Source organism: Populus euphratica, unplaced genomic scaffold (assembly GCF_000495115.2).
Source record: "Populus euphratica unplaced genomic scaffold, PopEup_1.0 scaffold114.1, whole genome shotgun sequence".
In the NCBI taxonomy this organism is placed as follows: Eukaryota; Viridiplantae; Streptophyta; class Magnoliopsida; order Malpighiales; family Salicaceae; genus Populus; species Populus euphratica.
The window spans coordinates 790,323-814,359 of NW_011499905.1; the positions used below are offsets into that span (position 1 = coordinate 790,323).

General features: G+C 28.7%; 3 protein-coding genes across 18 annotated transcripts in view; 2 read left to right on the forward strand and 1 right to left on the reverse strand.

Moving 5' to 3' along the window:
• Window positions 1-795: 795 nt before the first annotated feature.
• On the forward strand, window positions 796-2,004 carry LOC105133329 (Bifunctional inhibitor/lipid-transfer protein/seed storage 2S albumin superfamily protein). Its single transcript, XM_011037276.1, has 3 exons — window positions 796-1,161; window positions 1,595-1,645; window positions 1,846-2,004. The coding sequence occupies exons 1-3, from the start codon at window positions 846-848 to the stop codon at window positions 1,950-1,952; spliced, it is 474 nt and encodes a 157-aa protein (XP_011035578.1). The 5' UTR covers window positions 796-845; the 3' UTR covers window positions 1,953-2,004.
• LOC105133328 (uncharacterized) lies at window positions 1,086-17,769 on the reverse strand. 5 transcript variants are annotated; one of them, XR_843758.1, is made up of 14 exons: window positions 17,043-17,769; window positions 16,329-16,586; window positions 14,669-14,911; window positions 14,331-14,480; window positions 13,547-14,002; window positions 12,586-13,511; window positions 11,668-11,741; window positions 11,474-11,555; window positions 11,263-11,388; window positions 10,980-11,086; window positions 10,039-10,196; window positions 9,478-9,719; window positions 8,883-9,063; window positions 1,086-1,146 (listed from the first exon to the last, which is right to left on the reverse strand). XR_843758.1 is itself a non-coding variant. In XM_011037274.1 (13 exons), exons 1-13 carry the CDS (start codon window positions 17,481-17,483, stop codon window positions 9,054-9,056), a joined length of 3,273 nt encoding a protein of 1,090 aa, XP_011035576.1. In that variant the 5' UTR covers window positions 17,484-17,769; the 3' UTR covers window positions 8,685-9,053. The 5 variants fall into 5 exon arrangements, 3 of the variants coding, with proteins under 3 accessions (XP_011035576.1, XP_011035575.1, XP_011035577.1); XM_011037274.1 differs by lacking the exon at window positions 1,086-1,146 and having other exon boundaries at window positions 8,685-9,063; window positions 12,586-13,521; window positions 13,557-14,002; XM_011037273.1 differs by lacking the exon at window positions 1,086-1,146 and having other exon boundaries at window positions 8,685-9,063.
• Window positions 17,770-23,501: 5,732 nt separating this feature from the next.
• The window catches only part of LOC105133334 (Tetratricopeptide repeat (TPR)-like superfamily protein), a 9,457-nt gene continuing 8,921 nt past the window's right edge, over window positions 23,502-24,037 (forward strand). For all 12 annotated transcript variants that reach the window (XR_843767.1, XR_843772.1, XR_843762.1 and 9 more), the window contains exon 1: window positions 23,502-23,600. The gene's annotated coding sequence lies outside the window, so the exon portion shown is untranslated. The remainder of the gene's footprint in view (window positions 23,601-24,037) is intronic.

Sequence of the window (24,037 nt, forward strand, 5' to 3'; positions counted from 1 at the left end):
TCTTATGAAAAAAAAAAAAAAAGGATAAAAACAAGGGAAATATTGTAAGTACTTGAAAGGTTTTGATCTTTACTAAATTTCATACTCGAAATCAGAAGCATTCATTCACTTATAATGAAGTTGTGATCTCGAGGGAAAATTGAATCCCAATCATTATTCTCATCCACGATGGATAATAATTATACATTGAAAAATAAAAAACATTCACAAATGTGTCCAATAGGAAGACTGCTCCTATTTTATTTAATATTTATGTTCCCTTTTCATTTGATGGTGCCACTTCCCAATCTGATGCCAATTTTTCCCCTTCTTCACAGATAAGAGCTATTTATTTGAGACAGTTGAGTCAAAATCCTGAGCTATATATTCTCTGCATATAAAAGATATTTTCCAAAATGCACATATATATATATATATATATATATATATATATATATCCCGATTTTCTAGTAAATTACAAGGCACATGCAATTATTTTTTTCCAGATTTATTATAATTTTGACATTTAAGTTCTTAAGAGGAATAATAGCAAAAATAGTAGTATTACATCTACGACTTTTTCTTGTATGTAGTTAACCCAACTTTGCTTATCTACTGGAGTTATTGATGAAATAAAATAATTGAATTTAACGGTGTCCCAGAAGAAAAGAACGGTTAATATGCTCAGAGAAATAGCAGGAAGAAATAGCTAAAAATATTCTATAAATAAAACATCTCTTTTAATAAATACAGTGCAAAATCCCTTTCATAACAACAAAGATATTAAAAGAGAAAAAAAGAAAAGGGTTTTTTTAATCTTCAGAAAAATCCCACTTTGTTTTCATTTTTTCATCAAAGAATTAATCATGGATTCGAAGACCACATTGAGTTTCTTTCTGATCTTCTCATCGTGTGTCTTTCTAGGGTTTCCAGGAGGTGAGGCTATAGACATGTCATGTATACAAAATCTGCTTCCATGTAAACCCTATTTACCAGGAACCGAGCAGCCACCGCCCGTTTGCTGCTTGCCACTGAAGGACATGGTCGCACATCAAGCTCAGTGTCTTTGCAGTGCTTTAGCAAATCCAGATCTCCTGAAGGATTTCAACGTCACCATGGATGGTGCCCTTAAGCTTGCCAAGACTTGTGGCGCCTCAGTTGACATGTCTGTTTGCAAAAATGGTAATCAGAATTTCCTTCTTTTTTTTCTCCTTTTTATCGTCAAAATCTGATCAATTGTTTTGGGATTAATTATCTAATAATTTCTTAAGTGCATGGGCAAATTGGTTATCATTATGTGCATGGATCTGTTCAATGGGTGGTTTTAGGCTTATATCTAAGGTTTTCTTTTCTGTTTTTAGATTAATTTGAACGAAATTTTCTTATAAAACGCCATTCAAATTCTTATGTGCCATGTTTATATCTTTATATTAGCCATTTGACTGCTCAAACTTGACACTTTTTCTTTAGGCTTGCAATTAAATTGTGAAAATTAATGACAATTGCATGAAATAATTAATGTTCTCAAGTCTAGATGCATGTTATGTCATCTTGTAATTGCGAACAAGAATATATGAGCCATCTAACTCTATATATATATCAACATCTCCATCAGGTTCTCCGGCAAAGCCATCAACTCCGACCACCAATGCAACAACTCCAAGTGGTGAGGTCTTGAACTTCATACTTATGATGATCTCTAAATTAATTTTTTCTTTTTTGTTGCTATTCTACTTTATATTGAAAAAAGAAGATCAGTGGTATTTATTTTAATTTGACGAGCAGCTAAAAGATTTGAATTCTTTTTATACTTATATTTTATGACCAAGAAACTAATATTTACTTTTGTTATCTGTTCTTGTATAGGTTCCAACACAAATCCAAAAAGTGCAGCAAACTATGAGATCACTCACTTTGGAGGATCTGGTTTCGTTGCTGCTATCTTTCTGGGTTTGATTTTTTGCATATTCTAATGTTGTAAGAACATGACGTACTCACATTGGATTTAGACTCCTACTAGTTTAATTTTTCACGCTATGCTGTGGGATGACACTTTTCTTTTCGATGCAAAAAAAAAAAATTACAGGTGTTGTTAATGTTTTTTCACTATAACTATGCTGTGGGATGAAACTTTTCTTTTCGATGAAAAAATAAATACAGGTGTTGTTAATGTTTTTTCACTATAAAAAAATTTTTAACCGCAAATAGAAAAATTTATGTTTTTTTAATAAAATAAACTAAGAATTATATATATATAATATATATCAATAAATAATAATAAAATTATTGATTATAACGAAAAATTGAGCTTGCAAACTAAGATAAAAATATTATTTTCTAGGAAGAAATTAGATATTTTTTTAGTTTAAAATTGGATCCATAAAAATTTAATTAGTTTGAATCACAAAAATTAATTTAATTAGTTTGAATCAATAAAATTAAATTTTATTTCTTAGATGGAGTATTAATTTAATGTTGAAACTTTGAAACTTATTTGTAATTTCATGAGAGCTATATATAAATTCAACCAAAATAAATCCAAACTTAACATAATGTTAAAAAATTAAATTGAAAATAAAAATTTAAATAACAAAAAAATTTAAAAAAAATATTACGAGTAATTATTGTGAGTAATTATTGTAACAAGTAGTGGATTGTCTTTTTTCTATGTTATATTTCCATAATTTTTTTAATATTTCTTCCATCTTCTAATGACTCATGTGTTCATGAATATAAACATCATTTTTTATGGTTTATTAATCATTAATTCTGTGAAAGCACACTAAAATTGTCAAATGGGAAGAAAAAAAACCCATAAAATAACCAACGCTAATGAAAAAAAAGAGTTGAGTTAGCTCATAGATTCAATTGAAAAAAAAATCTAATGAAAAAAAAATTAAATGAAAAAAAAAAACATTGTAGATAACTCTTACAGCATAGTGTATCTCTTGTATGTTGAATTTTCATTGTTTTTTAATATTTTTTATATCTTATAGTATTTCACATGTTTATGATTATAAATATCATTTCATGATTTATGAGAGTTGATTTTATTAAAAAAACACATTATAATTATTAAATGGAAAGTAAAATGATACAATAAGAAAAATAGAAGGACATTAATGAAAACAAATGATTAGCCCAATTTTTTAATGTATTTTTTATAATATAAGAATTTGATTAGAAAAATTATATTTGCTCGATAATGCAAATGAAACTTTACAAATTTTCTAGTAGTTGTTGTTTTAATATTTGGAAAAGGTTACAATTTAATCTTACAAATATTTTATTCACACATTAAATTTTTGGTTTACTATTAATATCTTGTCCTAGATTAAAAAACTCAAAAAAAACAAACATAAAACTCACTCTATACCCAAAAACTAGAATAAATGAACCAAATAAAACTTGGAATAAATATTTTGTTATTGAAGAATATTATAATTTCATCATAACACAAAACCGTTTGGGGCCATGCAATAAAAAGATAAAAGAAAAAAAAAGTTATAAAAAAAATAGTTTATACAAAAGTTTTGTTTTCCTTTAATTTTTAATGTGTGATAGCAACAATAAAATTTTTAGTCACATTTATTAATGATGTGTTAAAAAATTAGTGGTGGAGCCATAATGAAGATTAAGGATGCAATTGTCCACTTAATTGTTTTTAAAAAAAATTATATTAAAATTTTAATATTATAACTTAATAAGTTTAATTTTTTTATTAACTACTAATGAATCCAAGCCTTCTTTTAATTATTATTTCTGTCTCTTTTCCTTTTACAAAATATCTCTTTTAAGTTCTAAACTATTAATTAGTTAAGTAATAAAATATGTCTTCAAGTCCTAAACTATTAATAGTTAAGTAAGTAACCTTTTATGTTTTATGTTTTATGTTTTAGGTGAGTTTTTTTTATTTTTTTTATTTTTTTTATTATCTAATTGTAGTTTTATTCCTTAATAATTAGTTATTAAAAATATTAGAAATATTAGAGTTTATAATAAGTTATGGATTTGTTAAATTAATATATGTATGGATAATATTATATGCATATGAATATGAATTGAAATGAGTTTTGATGAATTAATATTTATTTTGTTATGAATTTCATATGAAAAATGATGGTGATAAACTTAATAATAATTAAAAATAAAGTACTAAGCAATTCAAAAAATTAGAGACACAATAAAAAAATTAAAAAATATATTAATATTTATATTTAACCCAATTGTATAAAACAACAAGTCAACAAATAATTGTTATCAATAATTTTAGTAATTCCTGAAAGATTTAAAAATAAATAAATAAAAGTTTAATTGTATATATTAAAAAAAATATTTAATAAAATTATTATAAAATAGTTTTAAAATACAAAAACTTAAAAAAAAATATAAGTTAGTTACGTGCATTTCAAATTAATTTCTCATTTAAATTGTTTTTCCTCCGCACTACAGAAAATGAAGGTTAGGCCATTTGTTGGTTTTTGTTGCAGTTCAACAAAATTTATAGTGAATTTCAATGTCATTCCATTCCTTTCAAGTCCAGCACTTAATTAAGCACTCTTTGTTCTTGTTATTGAGACTTTTTAAAATTAATTTTTATCTTTAAAATTATAAATTAATGTGTTTTTTTTATGATTTTGAAATTTCTATATTAAAAATTAAAAATATTATTTTAATATATTTTTAATTAAAAAATATACATCACATTAATAAACACAGTCATGAAATCTAAATAAATTTACTCCAAATTTTTATTTCATTTCAATTTTAATTTATAAGAATTACAACTTACGTACTCCTCTACTCTAGCTCTCACCAGGCAAAACGAAATAAAAAACGAAAGCCACCCTCTTCTGTTTCATACATTACATCGATGGAGGTAGCAGCTAGCTAAATATTGTCTGTTTCTAGTAACTCTTCCTTCTCCTTCAAAACGACATGCCCTTTCGGATCTCGAATCTCTCTCCTTCGATCAATTAGGAAGTGAATCAATGTTCGTATTCAAATCTCTTCATTTTAAAGCTACCAAGAGCAGATCCTCACTTCAAGTTTCATTAATAAATTGTGCTGGCAAATTTTTCTAATCATAATGATGGAGTAATAGCTAAAAAAGAATACATAATTCGTGACATTGTAATTGTGTTGTGCAAAGTTATAACATAGTACATGTTTGTAATGTATATTCACATGCTTTTATTCATTATTTATATTGTTATATATTTTATGTTCATCTTATATGGATCGTCACAATAATGATAACGTGATTGGGACTATATATGTAGTTTTTTTTTTTGTGTGTTAGATAGAATTTTATAATTTTTATTGGTATAGCATATTATTAAATTAATATATATTTTAAGTCTAATATTTTTAAATTGTAAGTAAGTAAACATGTTTGAGAGTGTAGTTGCAGTTATTTTTTAAAATATTTTTTATTTAGAAATATATTAAAATAATATTTTTTATTTAAAAAATTATTTTTGATATCAGTGTATCAAAATAATTTAAAAATAATAAAAAAATTAATTTAAAGGAAAGAAAATAAAAAAAATTATTTTTTTTAAAAATACTTTTAAAATATAAAAATAAACAAATAATAAATTATTGTTCATTCTACGTTTCATTTTTCAATGTCCATGTATAAACATAGGATTGTCGGATGGCATGCCTCATACTAGCTGTGAGATAAAATTTCAAATAGGTTTTCATTAGAAAAAACTCTAAAAATTTCATTAAAATTGCATGAATCATTAAATTTAAATTGAAAACGCTTTGTATGTTTAATGAGTATGCATAGAGTAAATTTTGTATTTGGTGTATTGATTGGGTGAGCTTTTATACAAGAGACCTTATCTTTTATATATAAAATACCCCAATTTTCAGTTTTGTTTTAAATGAAATAACTCAGGATGTTACTCTTGACATTCTCAAATGCTGATTGGGCTGGCAGCTAAGACGATCGAACATCCACCTTTGTCTATATGATTATTATTTTTTTAAGGCTCCAAACTGATCTCCTGGTGTTCCAAGAAACAGCAAGCCATCGATTGAGGCAAATAAGTAGAGTCCATTAGCAGTGATGGCTTTTGAAACTATCAGGCTCCCCCACCTTACGACTAAACTTGAGCATCCATTACCCATGCCTCCAACATTAACGTATGATAACCAGCTCAGTGCTACACATCTCAGTTTGAGTCCTGTCCATTCAGATTGACACTCCCTTTGTCCGAGATTTGGTGAAAAATGGTGCTTTGACTGTTCGACATGTTCACATAATGATCTTTTGGCAGACCACCTCATGATTCTAAGCCATTGTCTCTAGCACACCGAGCTTCTAAAGTCCAAGAATGGTCTTCTTTTTTTTTGGTGGTTTATGGAAAATTAATTAAACAAAAAAAAAAAAAAGAAAAAAAGAAAAGAAGCAACCGAAAATCTGGAGTTTCCAAAGCAAGACAGTAGAACAATTAAAGCTAGCAAATCATGAGGGTCCAGAATATAGGCTTGAATCATAGATTCTGTTTTGTATTTTTCTTTCTTGTTGATCTGTTTTTGTTGTATTTCAATGAGAATAAAATAATTATTTTGTTATTCATTTTCCTTATATAATTTTTTTAAATTAATATTTTTTATTATTTTTTTCATACAATCGTGTAAAGAATATCAAAACATGATTCTTTTTATTTTTTTTCTAATTCAAACTACGATAATTAAAAAAAAAACACCTTGTTTCTGATAAAATAAGATATATTTATTTCCAAAAAAAGAAATACATATGAATAAAAAAGAAAATTATGACTTAAAAAATATATATGTTTTATTCAACAAAATAAATCATTGTGATTGTTATAAATATTTAATTTAATTAACATAAAAATAAATTTTCAATATAACCCCACAACATCACGTCGAGAAAAATGTAAAACAAACTATAAATATGTATTGTTTTTTAAAAAAATAAGGTACTTAGTTGGCTGCTCACTAGGGTTTTTTAAATTAGCATAATAAATTAAAAATATTAGCAAAATAACATAATTTTATGAATACTCAGTGAAATAAAACAGTTTGAGCTTGTTGTGATTCATAAATGCAACATTTCATGGATAGCGAGATTTAAAATCATAACAACTTACGAAGTTGTTTCTGAATAATGATATATTGTGAAATTTAACCTTAATCTACCTTATCTCCCTCCCCCAACATAACCAATCTTACCCCCCATTTCTAAAAAAACCCGACAACCGATAACCAGCCCCCTCCCTCTCTTAAAAAACCATTGAAAGCTCCTCTATTTCACTTTACATTAACTTTAATATGCTTATGTTTTAAATTATTGAATATGATATGTTTGTATCTCATAAGAGCATCTTTACGTAGATTGTCCCCCACTTCCAAGAAAGCCACTTACGACTACCAAACTATAAGTTTTACACTCCAGCATTCACAGGATGCATGTAATGCAAAGTTCAAAATAATTATTTGCTGCTATATTGTCTAAATGTGACTAAGAATCTTATTAATAAGATTGTGATTTGTACTGATAGGTAATATGGGATTAAGGTAATCTCACACATGGTAGTATGGGATTAAAATAATCTCATTTTATCAAAGCAAGTTAGAGAGATAATAACTTTTCTAGATACATGTTGAACAATTTTTTTTATAATTCAAATTAACTTTTACTTATTATTGTCGTCTTATATTTTTAACACTTATATTATAGGTAATTTATATTATAGGTAATATGGTTTCTATATGAAAATGATGAATCGACAGCTGTTACTGCAATTTGCACTAGCATGATGGATATAAGAACAATAGTGGTCCTGTTTGTGTTATAGTGCTATTCATCCTAAATTCAAATGAAATTTTGATTATAAAATACATGATAAAAAGTTAATTATAAAATACATGATAAAAAGTTAATTATAGATGGAATAAAAAATTGTAGTTATCATGTAATGAACTAAAAATACAAAACCAAAAAATTGATTACAAGCCACATTTAAACCACGGAAATTAAAAGAAAAGAAACATTGCAAAAAAAAAATATATAGTTTTTATATAATGTTTAATTCTATAAGAAAAGAAGCCTAATATAAATAGTGTTTGGAGTATTTAATTTTACATTGACAAGAGATTTAATATTCAACATTTGAGGTCAGTGTGTTGATGGTTGATGTTTGGATTGAGTTAGGATTAGTGGAAGTTATATGTTTTGGTTAAGGATTTGGGGTTATAGATTTGGATTAGGATTAGGATTAGTTTTGTGGTTAAAACTATGGGGTTAGGGATTAGTTAGGTTAGAGTTTGGGATTTTGAATTTGAATTTGAGTTATGGTAAGTGTCTAGTGTTTAAATTAGAATCAGGGTTTAGGGTTAGGGTTATGATAAGTGTTTAATGTTAAAATTAGAGTTATGATTTAAGATTTGGTTTAGTGTTTGTTTTAAATGGTTAAGTAACTTGCAGAATGATGTTAGGGTTAGGGTTTGATGTTTAGAATATAGTTAATGAGTATTTAGAGTTCAAACTCAAGTTAGATTATTTTTTATCACTTGAAGGTTAGTAGATAGTAGGGTTTAGGTCTTAGTTAGGGTTAGAAATTAGATAAGGCTTGATAAATAGTTTAGGTATTATTTAGGGTTTATGGGGTAAATTTAAGAGTAAGATATGGTTTGGTAGATGTCACGGTTTCCTAAGCAAAATATTTTTCAAATATCATGCTTTTCGATCACTTTTTCTTTACCTCACGTTTTCAAATCATATCATGTTTTCAATCACGATTTATTTACATATTACATTTTAGAATCACGACAAACACAAATTATGATACTTTAACAGTACCTTTTGCATCTATGTTATTTTACCAAAATATGAAGTTCTGTATGCTAGTAAGCAAAAATACCTGCTGGCTTGTAGCAGAACTAGATAAACACCCAGCCAAGTGCCTGAGGCAGAGATAGCCCATCAACGAAGTGGGAATTTGCTGAGCAAATGCCGAGCCCGATAGCGGTGAAGAGATAAAGAGACATCGAACCCGTCTGTTTCCTTCTTAACATCATTTCCCTCTCATGCGTCATGCTGAACTGAAACCTCATAATTTTGGCGTCGTCTTACGAGAAAACAAAAATTGGTCTTCATTATGTACAGAACAAGAGTCGGGTGAGTGTATAACATATTAATCTAAGTGCTGCACATTGCCAATGGCATAATAGACATAAATCAGTTTCCTTAGGATAAAAGAAATAAAGAAGGCAATCCATGGACAACCAAGAACTGAGCTGATGACAAGTTACTTTGTTCTATACTCTACACTTTGTACAGGAGAAAAGGATCACCTATAAAGAATACAAATGAAAGAATATGAAGCTATTGGCTCACCACCCACAGGATACAAGCAGAAACTAAATATATAAATATAATTGAGAAGTAAAATGAAAACCTTAAATCAAAAAGAATGAAATGAATATGAAAAACAAAAACATGAAAGCAAGGCTCACGGAGTATATGTTACTAGCATAGGTAGCGCAGCTACCCCTGCATGAATTGCCCTTAACAAAGCCACAAAATTGAATAGGTTCTCTTTTGAGAACCACTTAAGCTTCCATGTCAGAGAACTTGAACCTTCGTTATCCTTGTCATTTGTTTTGATATCCTTTTGAGATTTGGACGATAGGCAGAACCTTTTTGGGGCATGTTGAAGGGCTAAGGTTATAAACCAGCTCTCCCTGGCCTCAATAACCTGAAAATAGAATCATGATCTTAATGGGATATAACCTTCACCCTTTCAATAGAACAAGTACAGCACAGAACAATAGAAGCAGGATATTGTTCCCAGAAAACCTTTACTTTTGAGAAAAGCAGTTTCTTAGACGTGCTAAGATAAAGCAAAAGACAATAGAAAAGAGAGCCGGACTACACAAGACAAATTTAGTTCAGAGCTCTTTGGATGTAGAATTAATATGCCAGTCTAACCAGCATTCAAGTTGAGGTGAATTGTGGTTTATAAGCAAGCAATTTTATGAAGTAAAGAGCTTGGGCTCAAGCAAGATGAAACATACCAGCTCAGACACATCACTAATGGAGCAACAAGAATCAAGCAAGAAATATGGAGGCGAAGACGCATCCACTGAGGAACTCCTGAACTGCTTAAGATCTTCAATACACAAAAGCACATGCCCCCCACTTACAAACAGTGATCTGGGAAGCCACGAGTCCTCTGTCCATAAGAGAATTTTTGGCAGTCATTACAAGTAGCCAATGGATGGGTTAAGTAAATAAGGAAAAAACAAGAACTTCAAAAAATAAATGCAAAAATTATTTTCATATCATAGAGTATCTGCTAGAAAGCACGCCACAATAATTAGAAATAGTCCGATGCATATCCGTGGGAAGTCACATCATTGAATCAAATCATGAAACTATTATGATGGAAATTTTTATTTCAATCAGATTAGATATCCAAAGCATTTTAGTTACATAAATTTAATGATAAAACTATAATTGCCATTAAATTAGTTCACAAGATAGAAATTAGGCTCCAAACAAATTAGTGTGGTGTATATGTTCATCAAATGCTTTACAAATTTAATCATACACGGGTCAACTATGCATCTAAGAACATTTCTATTTACAACTCATAGATATTTTGGATTTCAGTGGTTATAACAAATCTGATCCATCCTATATATTTAATAAATCTTTCGTATAAAACCAATACTAACAATTCTTATATTAACAAACTACACAAAAAGTCATCAAGAATATTTTGTATGGAACAGGTATAACTGAGGTCTTTGTTTGTTAATAACCTTTCATCCACATGAAAGAAAAAGAACGCAATAAAAACAGTGGGCTTGATGAATCATGCTTCTGACAAAAAGCCATAGTATAAGAATCATGCCTTGTTTTATCCAACTTTACATCACAACATCTGAGGGACCAACCATTTACCAATTTTATGCAATAACACTTCATCACCCTAAAGCAGTGAGATGTATACCTTCGTTCTTCCTGTGCCTGAAAAGCACCATAGAATATTGGAATATGCTCAGTTTCAAACCTCGACATATTTGCTGCCCGAACAACTCAACCTGAACCTGCTCCAAACTGTCATATAAATTCCCACAACCCAGTCTTACAACAAAGAAAATAAACACATGCAAGTATAGAACAATTATTAAATTTAAAAACAAAAAAAATCATTTTAGAAGTGTGCATAAGCAAAAAACTGGCATTAAATTTCCCATTCACATATGAATGGGGCGGCGTTAAGATTAGATTACCTTTTCAGCAAACACTTATTATTTGTTGTGCATGGTCCAGAAACTTGCAAGATATGAAGTAACTGCCTTGACTTCTCAATGCTCCGTGTTAGAAACAGGTAGGTTGCTCCCCTTTCAATGTATACCCTAACAGATAATAGCAAAAGACAATTTTCAAGTTTTACAAAACACCACTCTTCTAATTACTAACAGTACCAAATAAATCACTAACCTCACGACCTGAAGTCCTATACCAACTAAAACTTCTCTAACATCTTCAACCCTGTGCCAACCCAGCAAACTTAAAATGCTTCCTGCAATATGCCATTAAAGTGATCTTCCGAAGTTCAGCAACTAAGATCTTGCAATCAGCATTGAGAAGCATCAAATGAAAAATAGGTCTCTTCTAAATACTTGAAAACTAACCCGATCCATCAAATGCTACATCAATGAGCAGTACATACAGCTTGTCTTCACTGCTCAGCAACAAAACTACTTCTCTGCATGCAAAACAAAAGAAAAAAAAAATTATAATTTTCACAATAACATGTTTTAAGATTCATGATTAGACATAAAAGGAAGACAAGTAAGCAAAGTTCAACATGAAATTGCATCTCATATTTGAAATCCAGAAAATTGGGAGTGCTTAAACATGCAAAAAGTGAAGATCTAGAATCAACTATCAGCCTTTGAAGATGCAAAGCAATATAAAACCAATATACTTAATGTCTAGCAATGAGTAGATGCTCCATGCAGATTTAATCTTTTACTGTTATTTTCATTGAAAGTAGTGTTTACAAGTTGTTCACAGAAAACGCCCCTAAACATTCTAAAAATTTGATATACTTTGATTCTTTATATCTAATCTAATAATCTAAGCTTTATTGGAGCAAAATCATCTTCTCTGTCTGTACACGAGTATAAAAGAACATGAGCTATTATTTCAAATTAATTACAAATCTTTCTCTTTTTTTTAATTCTGTTAGGAAGGCATTAAAGACCTTCTTGGAACAAAGAGCAGAGGAAAAGAAAACAACTCGCTGACAACTTAATTAATCTAGAGCTTCTGGAAGACATGAACTACAATATATGGAAAAAGATAAACAATACTCAACAATGGACAATGGGTGCTGCATAACTGAAGATAATGAGCAAAAATCAATTTTTAGCAAGAAAACCTAATGCAAAAGCATAGTGACAATTAGCAACATGCTCACCCAAATTTATGGACATTCCAATACTCAATAGTAAGGGTTATGATGCTTATAAAAAAAAAGAAAATAAACAATGAAAAGGGGAAACTCTTTCATAGGCAACATTTCCTAATAATTACAAAATGTTTACCTTTCTCTGTACATGGATTCTGGCTCTAGTATGCAATCACATCGCACATAATTCCTACAGCTTTCATTAATTCTGGAATCTGCTACTTTCTCATTAAAATAATTCTCAATAAAATCATCAGAGAATCCACTGACATTTACAGCATCCAGGGTTGAAAAAGAATTTGTGTGCAGCTGTTTCTTATCAGTAACATGAAAATCACTCTCACAGACAATTTGTTCCCCTTGCTCATCCACCAAATCAGCTCCACAAGTATCCCCATTTCCATTTAATTTTTCTGGTCTCCCTATCCTGCCAACCATATTCTCTAGCAAAGAAATGACTATTCTTCTTGGTTTCCTTTTGTTTTTTCCTTTCTCCAGCAAATCAGCCTCTTGGTTGGCAAAATGAGCATTTTCACCATCATGAGAGCCAGCAGAGAAATCATTGGAGTTTGAACTCAAAATTTTTGTGGAATTTGAGGTTAGTGAATCATTTAGATAACTGTCATTTTCCATCACATGATGGATTCCGTGTCCTTGATCCTTCAAAGGATTAGAAGATAATTGCCCTCCAGCCTTGGGATTCAAATACTCTTCATTTTGTGATTTAGCAGCTTCATATGATGAATCTCCAAATTCATATAAATCATCACTAGAGCTAGTATTATTGTCAGATGATGCCACTGAATAGGATTCTGCAGATAGCTGCAAAATTTCTTCCACCAAGTTGTTGCGCCGTTGCAAAATGTCCTCCTCATAATGAGGAGGAGACATAGGATATGCAGGAGATGAATGAGTGGTCAACAGTGATATGATTCCATTTCCAACTATTGTATGGACTCCTTGGACAGTAGAGCTACCTGTGTGGGAACTTCTACCTTGCATAGACATACTACCAGAACCTTCATGTAAATGAGACTTTTGATGCTTCTGTCTTAGATTCATGTTCCTCATCCTTGATGCTTCTGTCTTAGATTCATGTTCCCCATCCCTGGTAAAGGAACCCCGCCATATGAACCAGTATCAACAAATGAACTATTAGACTCAAGGAGATTTGCACTGGTCTCATCTCCAGAAGCTTGAAGATCATCCATAGAATCTCTAGAACTATCACAATGGTCCTTCAGTGTTGACTTGTTTGTTGGATGATTTTCCTTTGCATGATGCAATGTAACCCCACAATATTTACTGCAATCCACAATATTCTCTGATACATGCTCCATCCAGTCCTTAAATTCCCGCAACCAAAGAGTAGAACACTCCTTTTTCATGAGCTCAACTCTGTTAATCAGATCAACTATTTCAGCTTCATCTTCAGATATGTCATTCTCCTCTTTGCTTTGAATCTCATTATCAAAAGATGGAGACTCTTGGTCAGAGGAAAAATAAATGGTCTCTTCTTTATTTGCAATTGAAGCAAGACGAGATACTTTACTCTGAAAAAATAATATAGGGAGATGTCATTACTCTCCAAGTCAATAACAACAAACTAACTGACTAGTAGAAAGGAACACACAGTTTTATATTTTAAAGACTTACAAAATAATAAACAAAAGGCAGAAATTTACAGAAATTTAAAAAAAAAAAAGAACTTATATTACACACTTGATGCTGGGAGGAATTCAGTTTAGCAAAATGCTGTAGTGTCAAGCAATACATGAAAAGATCATAGCTAAATGTATCATCCCACAAATCTCATGTTGTCAATATATAATTTTTTTACTAATATGTGGACTTGCTCAACACACCATTAAAATTACATACCCTTTTCCTGTTAATATTTCCATCTCCTTCATCATCTCCCATAGCAGGAGAATAAAATCCAAAGCTGGTAGGTCGTTTCTGCCTCCTGGCAATTATGATTTGCCTCTTCCAAAACTCTCTTGCACTGATTTCTTGGTCGTCTAGCTTCACCTGAGCAACCATGCATCAGGAAAAAGTTAAAAGTAGTTAGTTTACTAGGACTACAAAATTCATAATGAAGTCATGAGAAGCATCCTTAAAATATTAATTTATATTCTACTCATCCAAAAGTTACAAACTCTTCTATGCCCTTGAATTAGCATAAATTAAGTATTATGATCTGCCAGATCATCACTTACTGCTTCTGGATGAACAACATAGCTGAATACTTGAGCCCGATACCATCGGGCGCCGCACAAAGGGTTTCCTTCCAACCACAAGTTTCGCAAACATGGGAGGCCAGTAAGGAACTCCAGCTCTGAGAAATTAGAAATAATATTACAGGACACATCAAGGGCTTCAAGTGATTTCAAATTCTCAAGCCCATGTAATGTTGTTAGGGCATTGTTCCTCAAAACAAGTTTAACAATGTGACAGGAGATCTGCACAGAAAAAGAAAAAAAATCAGTGTAGAAAATAAATCTTTAAGAAAAAATTTTAATTGAATCATTCTGCAAAGTAGAAATTCAGGTTTGACATATATCATTCTAATAAAGGAATCACTTATAAAATAACAGGCAAATGAATTTTGAAAATACCCATTGCAGCACTAAATAGAGCTACCTGAGCAAAAGCAAGTTTCACTTATGAACATTTTGCATATCACCTTATCTACCAGAAGATGGAAAGATGAGAGAAATATCTGTCAGGGATTCTTAAATTGTTTCTTCCTTGGTAATTTTACATCATTGAATAGCATTTTCTTTCCATTAGAGCTAAGTTGAGAACTACTTGAAGTTTAAAATAAAGAAGAAATCTTTCAAAAGCAGACAACTCCCCAAGTGCTTGCAAGCAAGATAAACTCTGAAAATGATCCTTAAATCTTGGAGCTTGAAGAGTTCTTGGAAAGAAGTTGGTGTATTTGACTTTTGTTGGAACCACCCTTACCCAAAATAATTGCCAGATTGCATTAGTTTGGCATACATCAAATCTGCAAATATTAATTACATATTTACATTGCCTTGTTAATACACACCCTAATCTTAGTTCTTTTATATGAAATTTGGGATCAATATGCACTCACAACCACCTTGAAGCCACATTCTACTGTTGTTCATCTCGTGTGCACTCATTTCCACAAAACCACACCCTGTGTCAATAAAATCCATAACAAATTCCTACAATTAGAACATCCTCCAAGAAACCAAATAGTTTTGCAACCCTCATCACTCACTGTCCTTTGATTGTTTTTTCACCACTTTCCACATTATCATGTTCCATACTGCACCTCTTGTCTAGCCAAATCACTAGAACCAACATCTAATTAGCCTGCTAATTGAAGCTCTAATACCATTCTTTGTCGCTTTAAGCATATGAAAATCTAGATTCATAAATGTACTTGATATCATGCATCTCAACCTCAGCCACCTCTAAATACAATAACATTATTTTGAGCATAATTACAGATTTACATGCGTAAATGCATAATCGAGCCATGGATTTGAGCAGCTACATCAAAATTTGAGTTTGGCTTATTTAGTTTCCAATAAAAACCAAATGAGCAACTCAGTCAATTTAGGTCAATAAATTTGCAGCAGATACGTTCCATTGCAAGTTGCAGCAGTGATCTTTAATAACTCAAGTGTTGGTTAAACTCTCATAAAGCAATTATGATTGATGCCATAAAAAACAGTATCAACTAAAAAAAAAAACAACGAATACAACTCCAACCAGAATAAAAAAATCCACCAATCAACAAACTAGAAATGTGCTTTGAAATGAAAATACAGTGCATATTGAAATTTCAAAGCAACCAAATCCTAAGCATAGTATTTAAAGTATAATGGCTGTTATCCCTACCTCACAAAAGGGTGCAATTGATCTCAGATGATTGAACCCAAGATCCAAGTGCTTCAATTTGGTACACTTCCGCAAATTATCCACCTTTGCAAACTTATTTCGACTCAAATCAAGAGTTTCCACAACAGGAAGAAGTTGCAAAGACTCATCCATCAAAATCAGTCGATTACACGCACACGATACAAATGACAACCGATTCCATTGCGGTGACTCCTTTATCTCCACAATCCTACTAGCAAATACATGCCGTAATGCGTCCTAATAACACAAAAACAATAAAATAAAATAAATAATTCACTAACAATTATCCATTTCAAAAACAGAAGGCAACTACAAAGAACCACACCCTAATTACTAACTCAAATTAATCAGCACAGAGAAATAAAGAAAATTAATAAGTTGTTTCTTTGCTTAATTATACTATAATTTCTCTAACTAAAATTGCCATGCCAATCCCTTCATTCAATCCTTCAATTAAACAAGTATCTCCTTTAATCAATGCCATTGTTAGTATAGAAAATCGTGATTAATTTATTCCTTTTTATGTTTTTCAGGGCTTAAATTTTAACAGTAAACAGACTGAATACGTCAAAAAAGACTACAAAAACCAATTCAAAAATTTAAAAAAAAAGACTCACAGTAGAATTGTGACAAACAATCTTCTCCAGAGTATGTCTCAATTCAAGCAACAAAAATTAAAAAAAAAAGACTCACAGTAGAATTGTGGCAAACAATCTTCTCCAGAGTATGTCTCAGTTCAAGCAGCCCTTTCGCAGCCGACGTAGACAAATCACAACCTCTAAGTTCCAAAACCCTCAATCTCCCAAACGGAACCAAACAAACCGGCGTCGGATCACGCGTCGGCGGAGGCAAAACCGAAACAACCTTTAACTCCGTCAACAAACGGAGAATCCGCCGTAACTGCTCGAGAGCACGGTGGTCACCGAGGTCAGAAACGTAAGCGCGAAGATAATCAACTGGAGCTCCGGATAATAAATTCTCTAACTCTTGTAGTGATTCGAGTCGTGAATTCACGTAGCGGAGACCGGCTGGGTTAAGCTTTAAGACAAGGGTCCCGTCAATTAACGAACCGGCTTGTTCTTCAACGAATTTGACTAGTTTTTCTAGATAACGATCTCCTGTTACGATCGCCATTATGAATATATATATATATATATATAGAGAGAGAGAGAGAGAGGCTTAAGGGATTTAGAGAGAGAAAGGAGGTTTAGGGGAGGTTAAAGAGAAGAGAGAGATGAGTGTCATGGTTTTTGTGTGAAGAAGAAGGAAATGGGAGGGAGAGCGAGAGGGTCTGTTTGTGTGTTTGGGTGGGAGACATGGATATGGAGGGGAAAGGTTTGACTTGGCTTTGGCGGAAGCATCTCAGCTCAGGACTTGAAGCGGAGAACTCTAGTTTGTTGGTTACCGAATTACATGTCGATCGAGGTGGCTTCCTGTGAGTGTACGGGTGGTCATTTTTAAAAGTTTTATTTTAATATATTAAAATCATATTTTTTTAATTTTAAAAAATTAATTCTTCATACATCAAAATCAAAATATTTTTAAAAAATTAATTCTTCATACATCAAGATCAAAATATAAAAAATTAAATTTAAATAAAAAAATTAAATTTTAAAAAAATACTATTTAAAATGTAATTTCAAAATAGCCGACTTAAGCCTCTAAATAAAATAATTTTTTTTTACTATCTTTTACGCCATGATTATTACACTATATAACAAGCAAATAACCGTGTGATTATTATACTATGATAACAATTAACACACAAGATATCATAGTAAAAAGATATAATTGAAGTTGAATAGTGTTGTCATACATAATTTTAATTTATAATTTTATTATTAAATATTTTTAAAGTATTTTGCATGTTTATAATTCTTTAAATAAATTTAAAAATTAACCTAAACAAACTAAGAACCTTAAAATAAACAATTTAGAAATCTAAAAATAAATTAAAACAATAAAAGTCCTAAAAATATATTTACTTTTCTAAACTATATAGAAAAAAATAAAAATAACTAAAAAAATAAATATTTTTTCTTAAAAATCCTCCAACATCACCAACTAGTTAACAATAATATGTGTACGATAAATCGGTGAACAGAGGAAAGAGTAAAGGCAAAGAGACTATTTTTAAAGTTGATTTTTATTTAATTATGAGACCATTAAAATAAACATTTCAAAGGCTTTGGAGGATTTAAATTTTAAATAAAAAATATATTTCTTTCATCAATATCCTCATTTATTTTTCATTTTTTTCCTATTTTGACAAAACATTTTTTTTATTAACAACATAATTTTTTTCAATAAAAACTTAAAATAATTAAATTCATGAGAAAAAAATATATTTCTTTAGTCAAAATCTTCCTTTTCTTGTTCAACATCCTTAAAAGGGTAAAACATATCCATTAAAAACCCTTCTATAAAATGAACCCATTGATTGATTTTTGTGGCTGAAATATGATAAATCAAAATCTTCATTCCTCTCTCTTTTCTAGAGACCTTAACTTTTCTATCTCAATAATTTGAGATGAAATATGAGAAAATTAAAATTTTAAGACTAAAATATAAATGTTTAAAACTACAAAGATCAAAAATATAAACTCAAAAAAAATTAAAAAAAATTGTAATTCTTTAAAATTCCAATTAACAAATTAAGCTTTTAAAAGTTGCATTTGTTAAGGAATAGTACAAATTCATTGTGGCTTTATGTCCTTATGAATAGTAAACTTACTACGGTGAAAACCCTAAATTTTTTAATTTATTAATTAGATCATTGGTTGTCTCTACATCGCAGGTCAAAGTAAAATATTTTTTGAATGTATAAAAATTATTTAGACATCTCTTGAAAGAATTAACTTTGAATTCAAAATTGGCTGCATAATAGACAATATTTTTTAAAAAAAGTTGAGACAATAATACACTAAATTTTATTTAATATTATAAAAATAATATATTAGATTCATTTGAATCAACTCAGGTCGACCTGCAAAATCTATATAAATAATCTTATAAAAAATAAATTGAAAATCGCAATACCCAAATAATTTGATGTAGAGGGATGGATTTGTAAAAAATAATACTCAATTTTTTTTAAAAAACCCAAATAAACTGGAGTCAACTAACTAAACTCTTGACTTAAATCACCCGTGTCACTGGATTCAATAATTATTTTTCATCCTAGATGTTATTTCTCATTTAATTATATGATAATAAAATGAATAGTTTTTTTTTTATGAAATAATTTTATAGAAGAAAAAAATAACCAAGACATCATGTGGGACTGAAATAACAAAAGCAAGTCTAATTTTTTTAGTTAAATATCAAAAAGAAGTTTTTTTTTATTTTAAGTTAAAAAATAGATAATTAATAACAAAAGATGACAAAAATAACCAGGTCATGCACGAGGGACTGAGATAACAAAAACAAACCTAATTTTTTAAAGCTAAATTAAAATGAGGTCCTTTTTATTTAAAGTTAAATAAAAAACCATTAATAACAAATGGTGAAATTATAGTTTTAATAAAAGGGCCAAAAATTCATTGAACAACAAAAAAAAAAACATACATTTAATATAGTTTCCATCATAACATTATAACTTAATCTGTCAAACTTATCATATAAGTTATGAATTCAACTCGATTTAATATCATTCTTACTTAAATTTATTTTCATCTAAATAAAAATAAAATAAACCAATCAGAAAAAAAAAAATCAATGCATACGGTTATGGTGACCCAGCATACCTGATCATTAAAAAAGTTAAATGATACATCATCTGTTGAGTCAAATAATATGTCATATATCTACCTAGATTTTAACCACTACAAAGGTAACTAGAAATCAGGATGATATGTTTTTTACTCTAAAAGGTTTTTTTTCAACCCAAAACACCTTATAAATACTATTAGAACATCCAGAAATTGAACCTAATAAACTAAAAAAAAAAAGCAGTCCAAATCACTTTGGTAAAGCAATATTGAGGTTCTACATAACCATTATTAAACTCATCTCATTAAATAAAATTTATTGGCATTAATTTTAACTACTTTGATGGTCAGAATTAGTATTCACGATAACTTTTTCATTCTATGTTAGAATTCAATGTCTCTCTCTCTCTTCACATATAAAATTAGAATTGAAAAATGAGAAGAAATAAAGTTTTGTATGAATATTGAATTTTCAAAAACTAAAGGAACTAATTAAACTATTATTTAAAAAAAAAAGTGGGATCAAAATGATTTTTTCATAAAATTTAGATTTGGCATCTATTTTTCACGTCTTTTTAACTTTGTTCCTTTATCTTTTAATTCTAGCCTCTCTTAAGAGAAAAAAAAACCAACGAAGTATTAATTTGAGTTTAGATGAGTGCAAATGAGCCAAAAAAATGTTTTGGGACCGAAAAGAAATTTTAGAAAAGAATAACTGTTTCGATGCATAGTAATTTTGTGATAGAGTGCACAATAAGAAATGCACAGTATTTTTTCACATAGCTTTGTTTTATTTATATAATAATAATAATAAATTTATTGCAATAAAACCCCTATCTCTTCTAGTTTATTTACTAGAGAAGTGGCATACACCACGTTGCTAGTTGAGTTAAAGTTTTTTTAACCTAAAAATGAAAATGTTAAAATAATGTTAATGTTTTTAAGGAAGTAAGAGAAATATGAGATCAGGATGATTGACTTAATCATATTCAATAAGCTTGATTAGTTAAATAATACAATCTAAAAAATCTGTAAATAATGTGAATAAAAAAAAGCTATAATTAACCATAAAAAATAAATTATTAGTGTAAAGAGAAAATAAAGAAAAGCTTGTTGAAAACATATCATCGCTCTATCATGAACACAACTCCATCACCAAAAAAAGCTTATTGAGACAGTTAAAACATCATTACAAAAAGCATTATGACAACACCAAAAGAGCTCGTATGTGCTGTTAGAGTAATGAATTAAAAAAAGTAAACAAAATATTATGAGATGAATATCTTATGCTTATATTTAATCAGTTAACTTAATTTAATTTAAAAACAAAATTCTTATAAGAAAAGTTAAATTGAATAGAGAATAACAAATAAAAAGATATGAGATAACCCAAGTTATTATTAAAATTAGTAAAAAATCTTATAGAATGCAATTTTTTTTGAAAAAAAACATAACATAAGCCAACTCAAATTAAATAAAAGCTATAGAATGAAATTAAAAAAACACAAGTTTAAGAAAAGGAAGAAAAGCCAAGCAAATCTAAGTGAAATTTCTAAATATAAGTTTTTTTTTTTTAATTCATAACGTATAAAATTTTAGGCTTGGACTCTATCAAGAAACTCGATTTTTAACAAATTTAATGTTAAAGTATGAAATTAAAAAAACAACTCAATTCAAAAAAAATTCTAGGACAAAACAATAACAATAAAAGTAGAAAAAAAACCTAATGAGAATGAAATCCAAAAAAAAAACTTTGAAAATTTTTCAAAATATATATATATATATATCAATAAAAAAAATATAATGATCAAATTTGAAAGATAAAAAAATAAAAATGAATAAAATAAAAAAAATCTAATTTCATAAATCATTTCAAATAAAAAAATAACAATAAAATAATAAAATATAAAAAAAACAAATCAAATCACTACTTTTAAATTTTAAATATTTAGCGCGGAGATCAAAAAAAAGAAAGCCAAAAAGAGATTGGGCACATCAAATCAGAGATTCATTTGCAAAACGCTAGGATGAGAGGATGTCAATATAATTTGACATCATCCTAAAAGTTACTATTTATATATCATATGACGTTCACGGTCTAAAAAGAGTAAAGACAACCCATATATGCGTGCACCAAATAATATATTTTTATAATAATTATTATATTAATTAAATTAAATTAAGAGCCATTATGATTATTATAGAAAAGCTATAATGAAAAGACACAAAGACCTTGAAAATAAGTTTTAAAAATTTTTATTTTAAAATTAAATGAATCATTTATTGTTTTAAAAAATAAAATAAAGCTCCTAGAGTAGGATATGATATTTTTCTTTTTTTTAAAAAAAAATGATTAAGTAATTTTATTGCGTTAAAAAATATGAACCTTCATCCAATTTGAAAATGACTTACTATTTCAATCCGTACCTGCTATGTTTCAGTACCCAAAGAAAAACTAAGTCCATTTGTTTCTTTTTAACAATAATAATTATATATGACATCCTTTCACTTTAGTTTCAGATTTGAGAGCTATTAATACTGTTTTAAATTTTTTTCAGAAAAATAAAAAAATTAATTAATTTTTTTGAAAAAATATTTAGAAAATTGTAAGACTTTTTTTTACCAATTATTTTTTTATTGCTAGAAAAAAATTTCAATTTTTTTATTCACATTGTATTTTTAATTTATTTTTAAAATATAAAATAAATAAAAGAAAATATTTAAATAGTCTTTTAAATTGAGAAACTAATTAAGCTATGACATATCACAATAAGAGCACAACATGATATTAAAAAAAATAGAAAAAAAATTTGACTAGAAAATTAAAAAAATATTTAATTTTTTAACATTTATTTATTTATTTATTGCCATAAATAAATTTATTTTTTATTTACATTATAATTTTTTAATTTGTTTTAACAAATAAAAAAATGAAAGAAAAGATTTAAAAGATCTTGTTATTTTTTATTAAATTATTTTTTATTTATTTTTTACATCTTATTTTGAAAAGATAAATAAAAACATAAGGGAAAAATAAATTATATCTAAAAATTATAAGATCTTAAACACATAAAGTCAAAAATTTTAAATTGGAAAATCATAGAAAATATTTTTCTATGAAAATATACACAAATTGAATAAAGTGTTTCCTCACCAATAATTAATAATCTTATCATTCATTGATGAAATATAAGATAAAGTTTACTTTTCAAAATAAAATAAAATAAATTATAAAAAATAAATAATGAAGAATAGCACTTTTACGTGGTAAATAGCTAAAACATTAGTTAAATTATTAAAAATAAAAAATAATAATAAATCTAAAATAAAATTACAAAAATATTCTTAATTATATTTGATACATATCATTCTTTTAACATGACACGTCATAAACAAAAGTATAACACTGCGTTATTTTTTCTTCATTTCCCTCTCTGTCGCCCTCTCTGTCGCGCGGGAAAAAAGAGAGAGAAAATAGTATAAAACACCACACCTAAAAGCTAGGGTTTTCTTCTCTGCAGCAAATCAGAATCCACCACAGGTAAATCAACGGGTATTTTCTTCTTCTCTGCTCCTCATTTGTTCAATAAAACCCTAATCTGGCTTCCATTGATTTAGAAACTAGGGTTTGATTTAGGGATATTTTATTCTTCTCAACTCCTAATTTGTTCGATAAATCAACAGAGTGCCTCCATTTTCTTCTCTCATTTCTGTAATTCGGCCTCACCCATCCTCCTGCAAACCTTTATTGTTCATTCATTCTTTTTAATCACTCTGTTGCTTTTTCTTTGCTTTGCTTTACTCAATTCACTCTGGTTTGGATTATCAGTTTTAAAAAAAATAAAAAATCAAAAAGGCCTTTCCCTTTAACTCAGTCCTTGTGTTCCTTTCTTGACTTTTTACAATGCTTGAAATACTGAAATTTTTGTTTTTTTTCTGGTGAAAGTTGATGACCATAAATCCCATTTAACAAATAAT

Coding starts and splice junctions, on each gene's coding strand:
- LOC105133328 (XM_011037274.1), bottom strand. CDS start 17,483: ATGGCGATCGTAACAGGAGATCGTTATCTAGAAAAACTAGTCAAATTC. Junction 14,481..14,668: donor ATGTTGTTCATCCAGAAGCA/GTAAGTGATGAT, acceptor ATGGTTGCTCAG/GTGAAGCTAGACGACCAAGA. Junction 11,087..11,262: donor AATAAGTGTTTGCTGAAAAG/GTAATCTAATCT, acceptor TTTATATGACAG/TTTGGAGCAGGTTCAGGTTG.
- LOC105133329 (XM_011037276.1), top strand. CDS start 846: ATGGATTCGAAGACCACATTGAGTTTCTTTCTGATCTTCTCATCGTGT. Junction 1,162..1,594: donor CATGTCTGTTTGCAAAAATG/GTAATCAGAATT, acceptor CATCTCCATCAG/GTTCTCCGGCAAAGCCATCA. Junction 1,646..1,845: donor CAATGCAACAACTCCAAGTG/GTGAGGTCTTGA, acceptor GTTCTTGTATAG/GTTCCAACACAAATCCAAAA.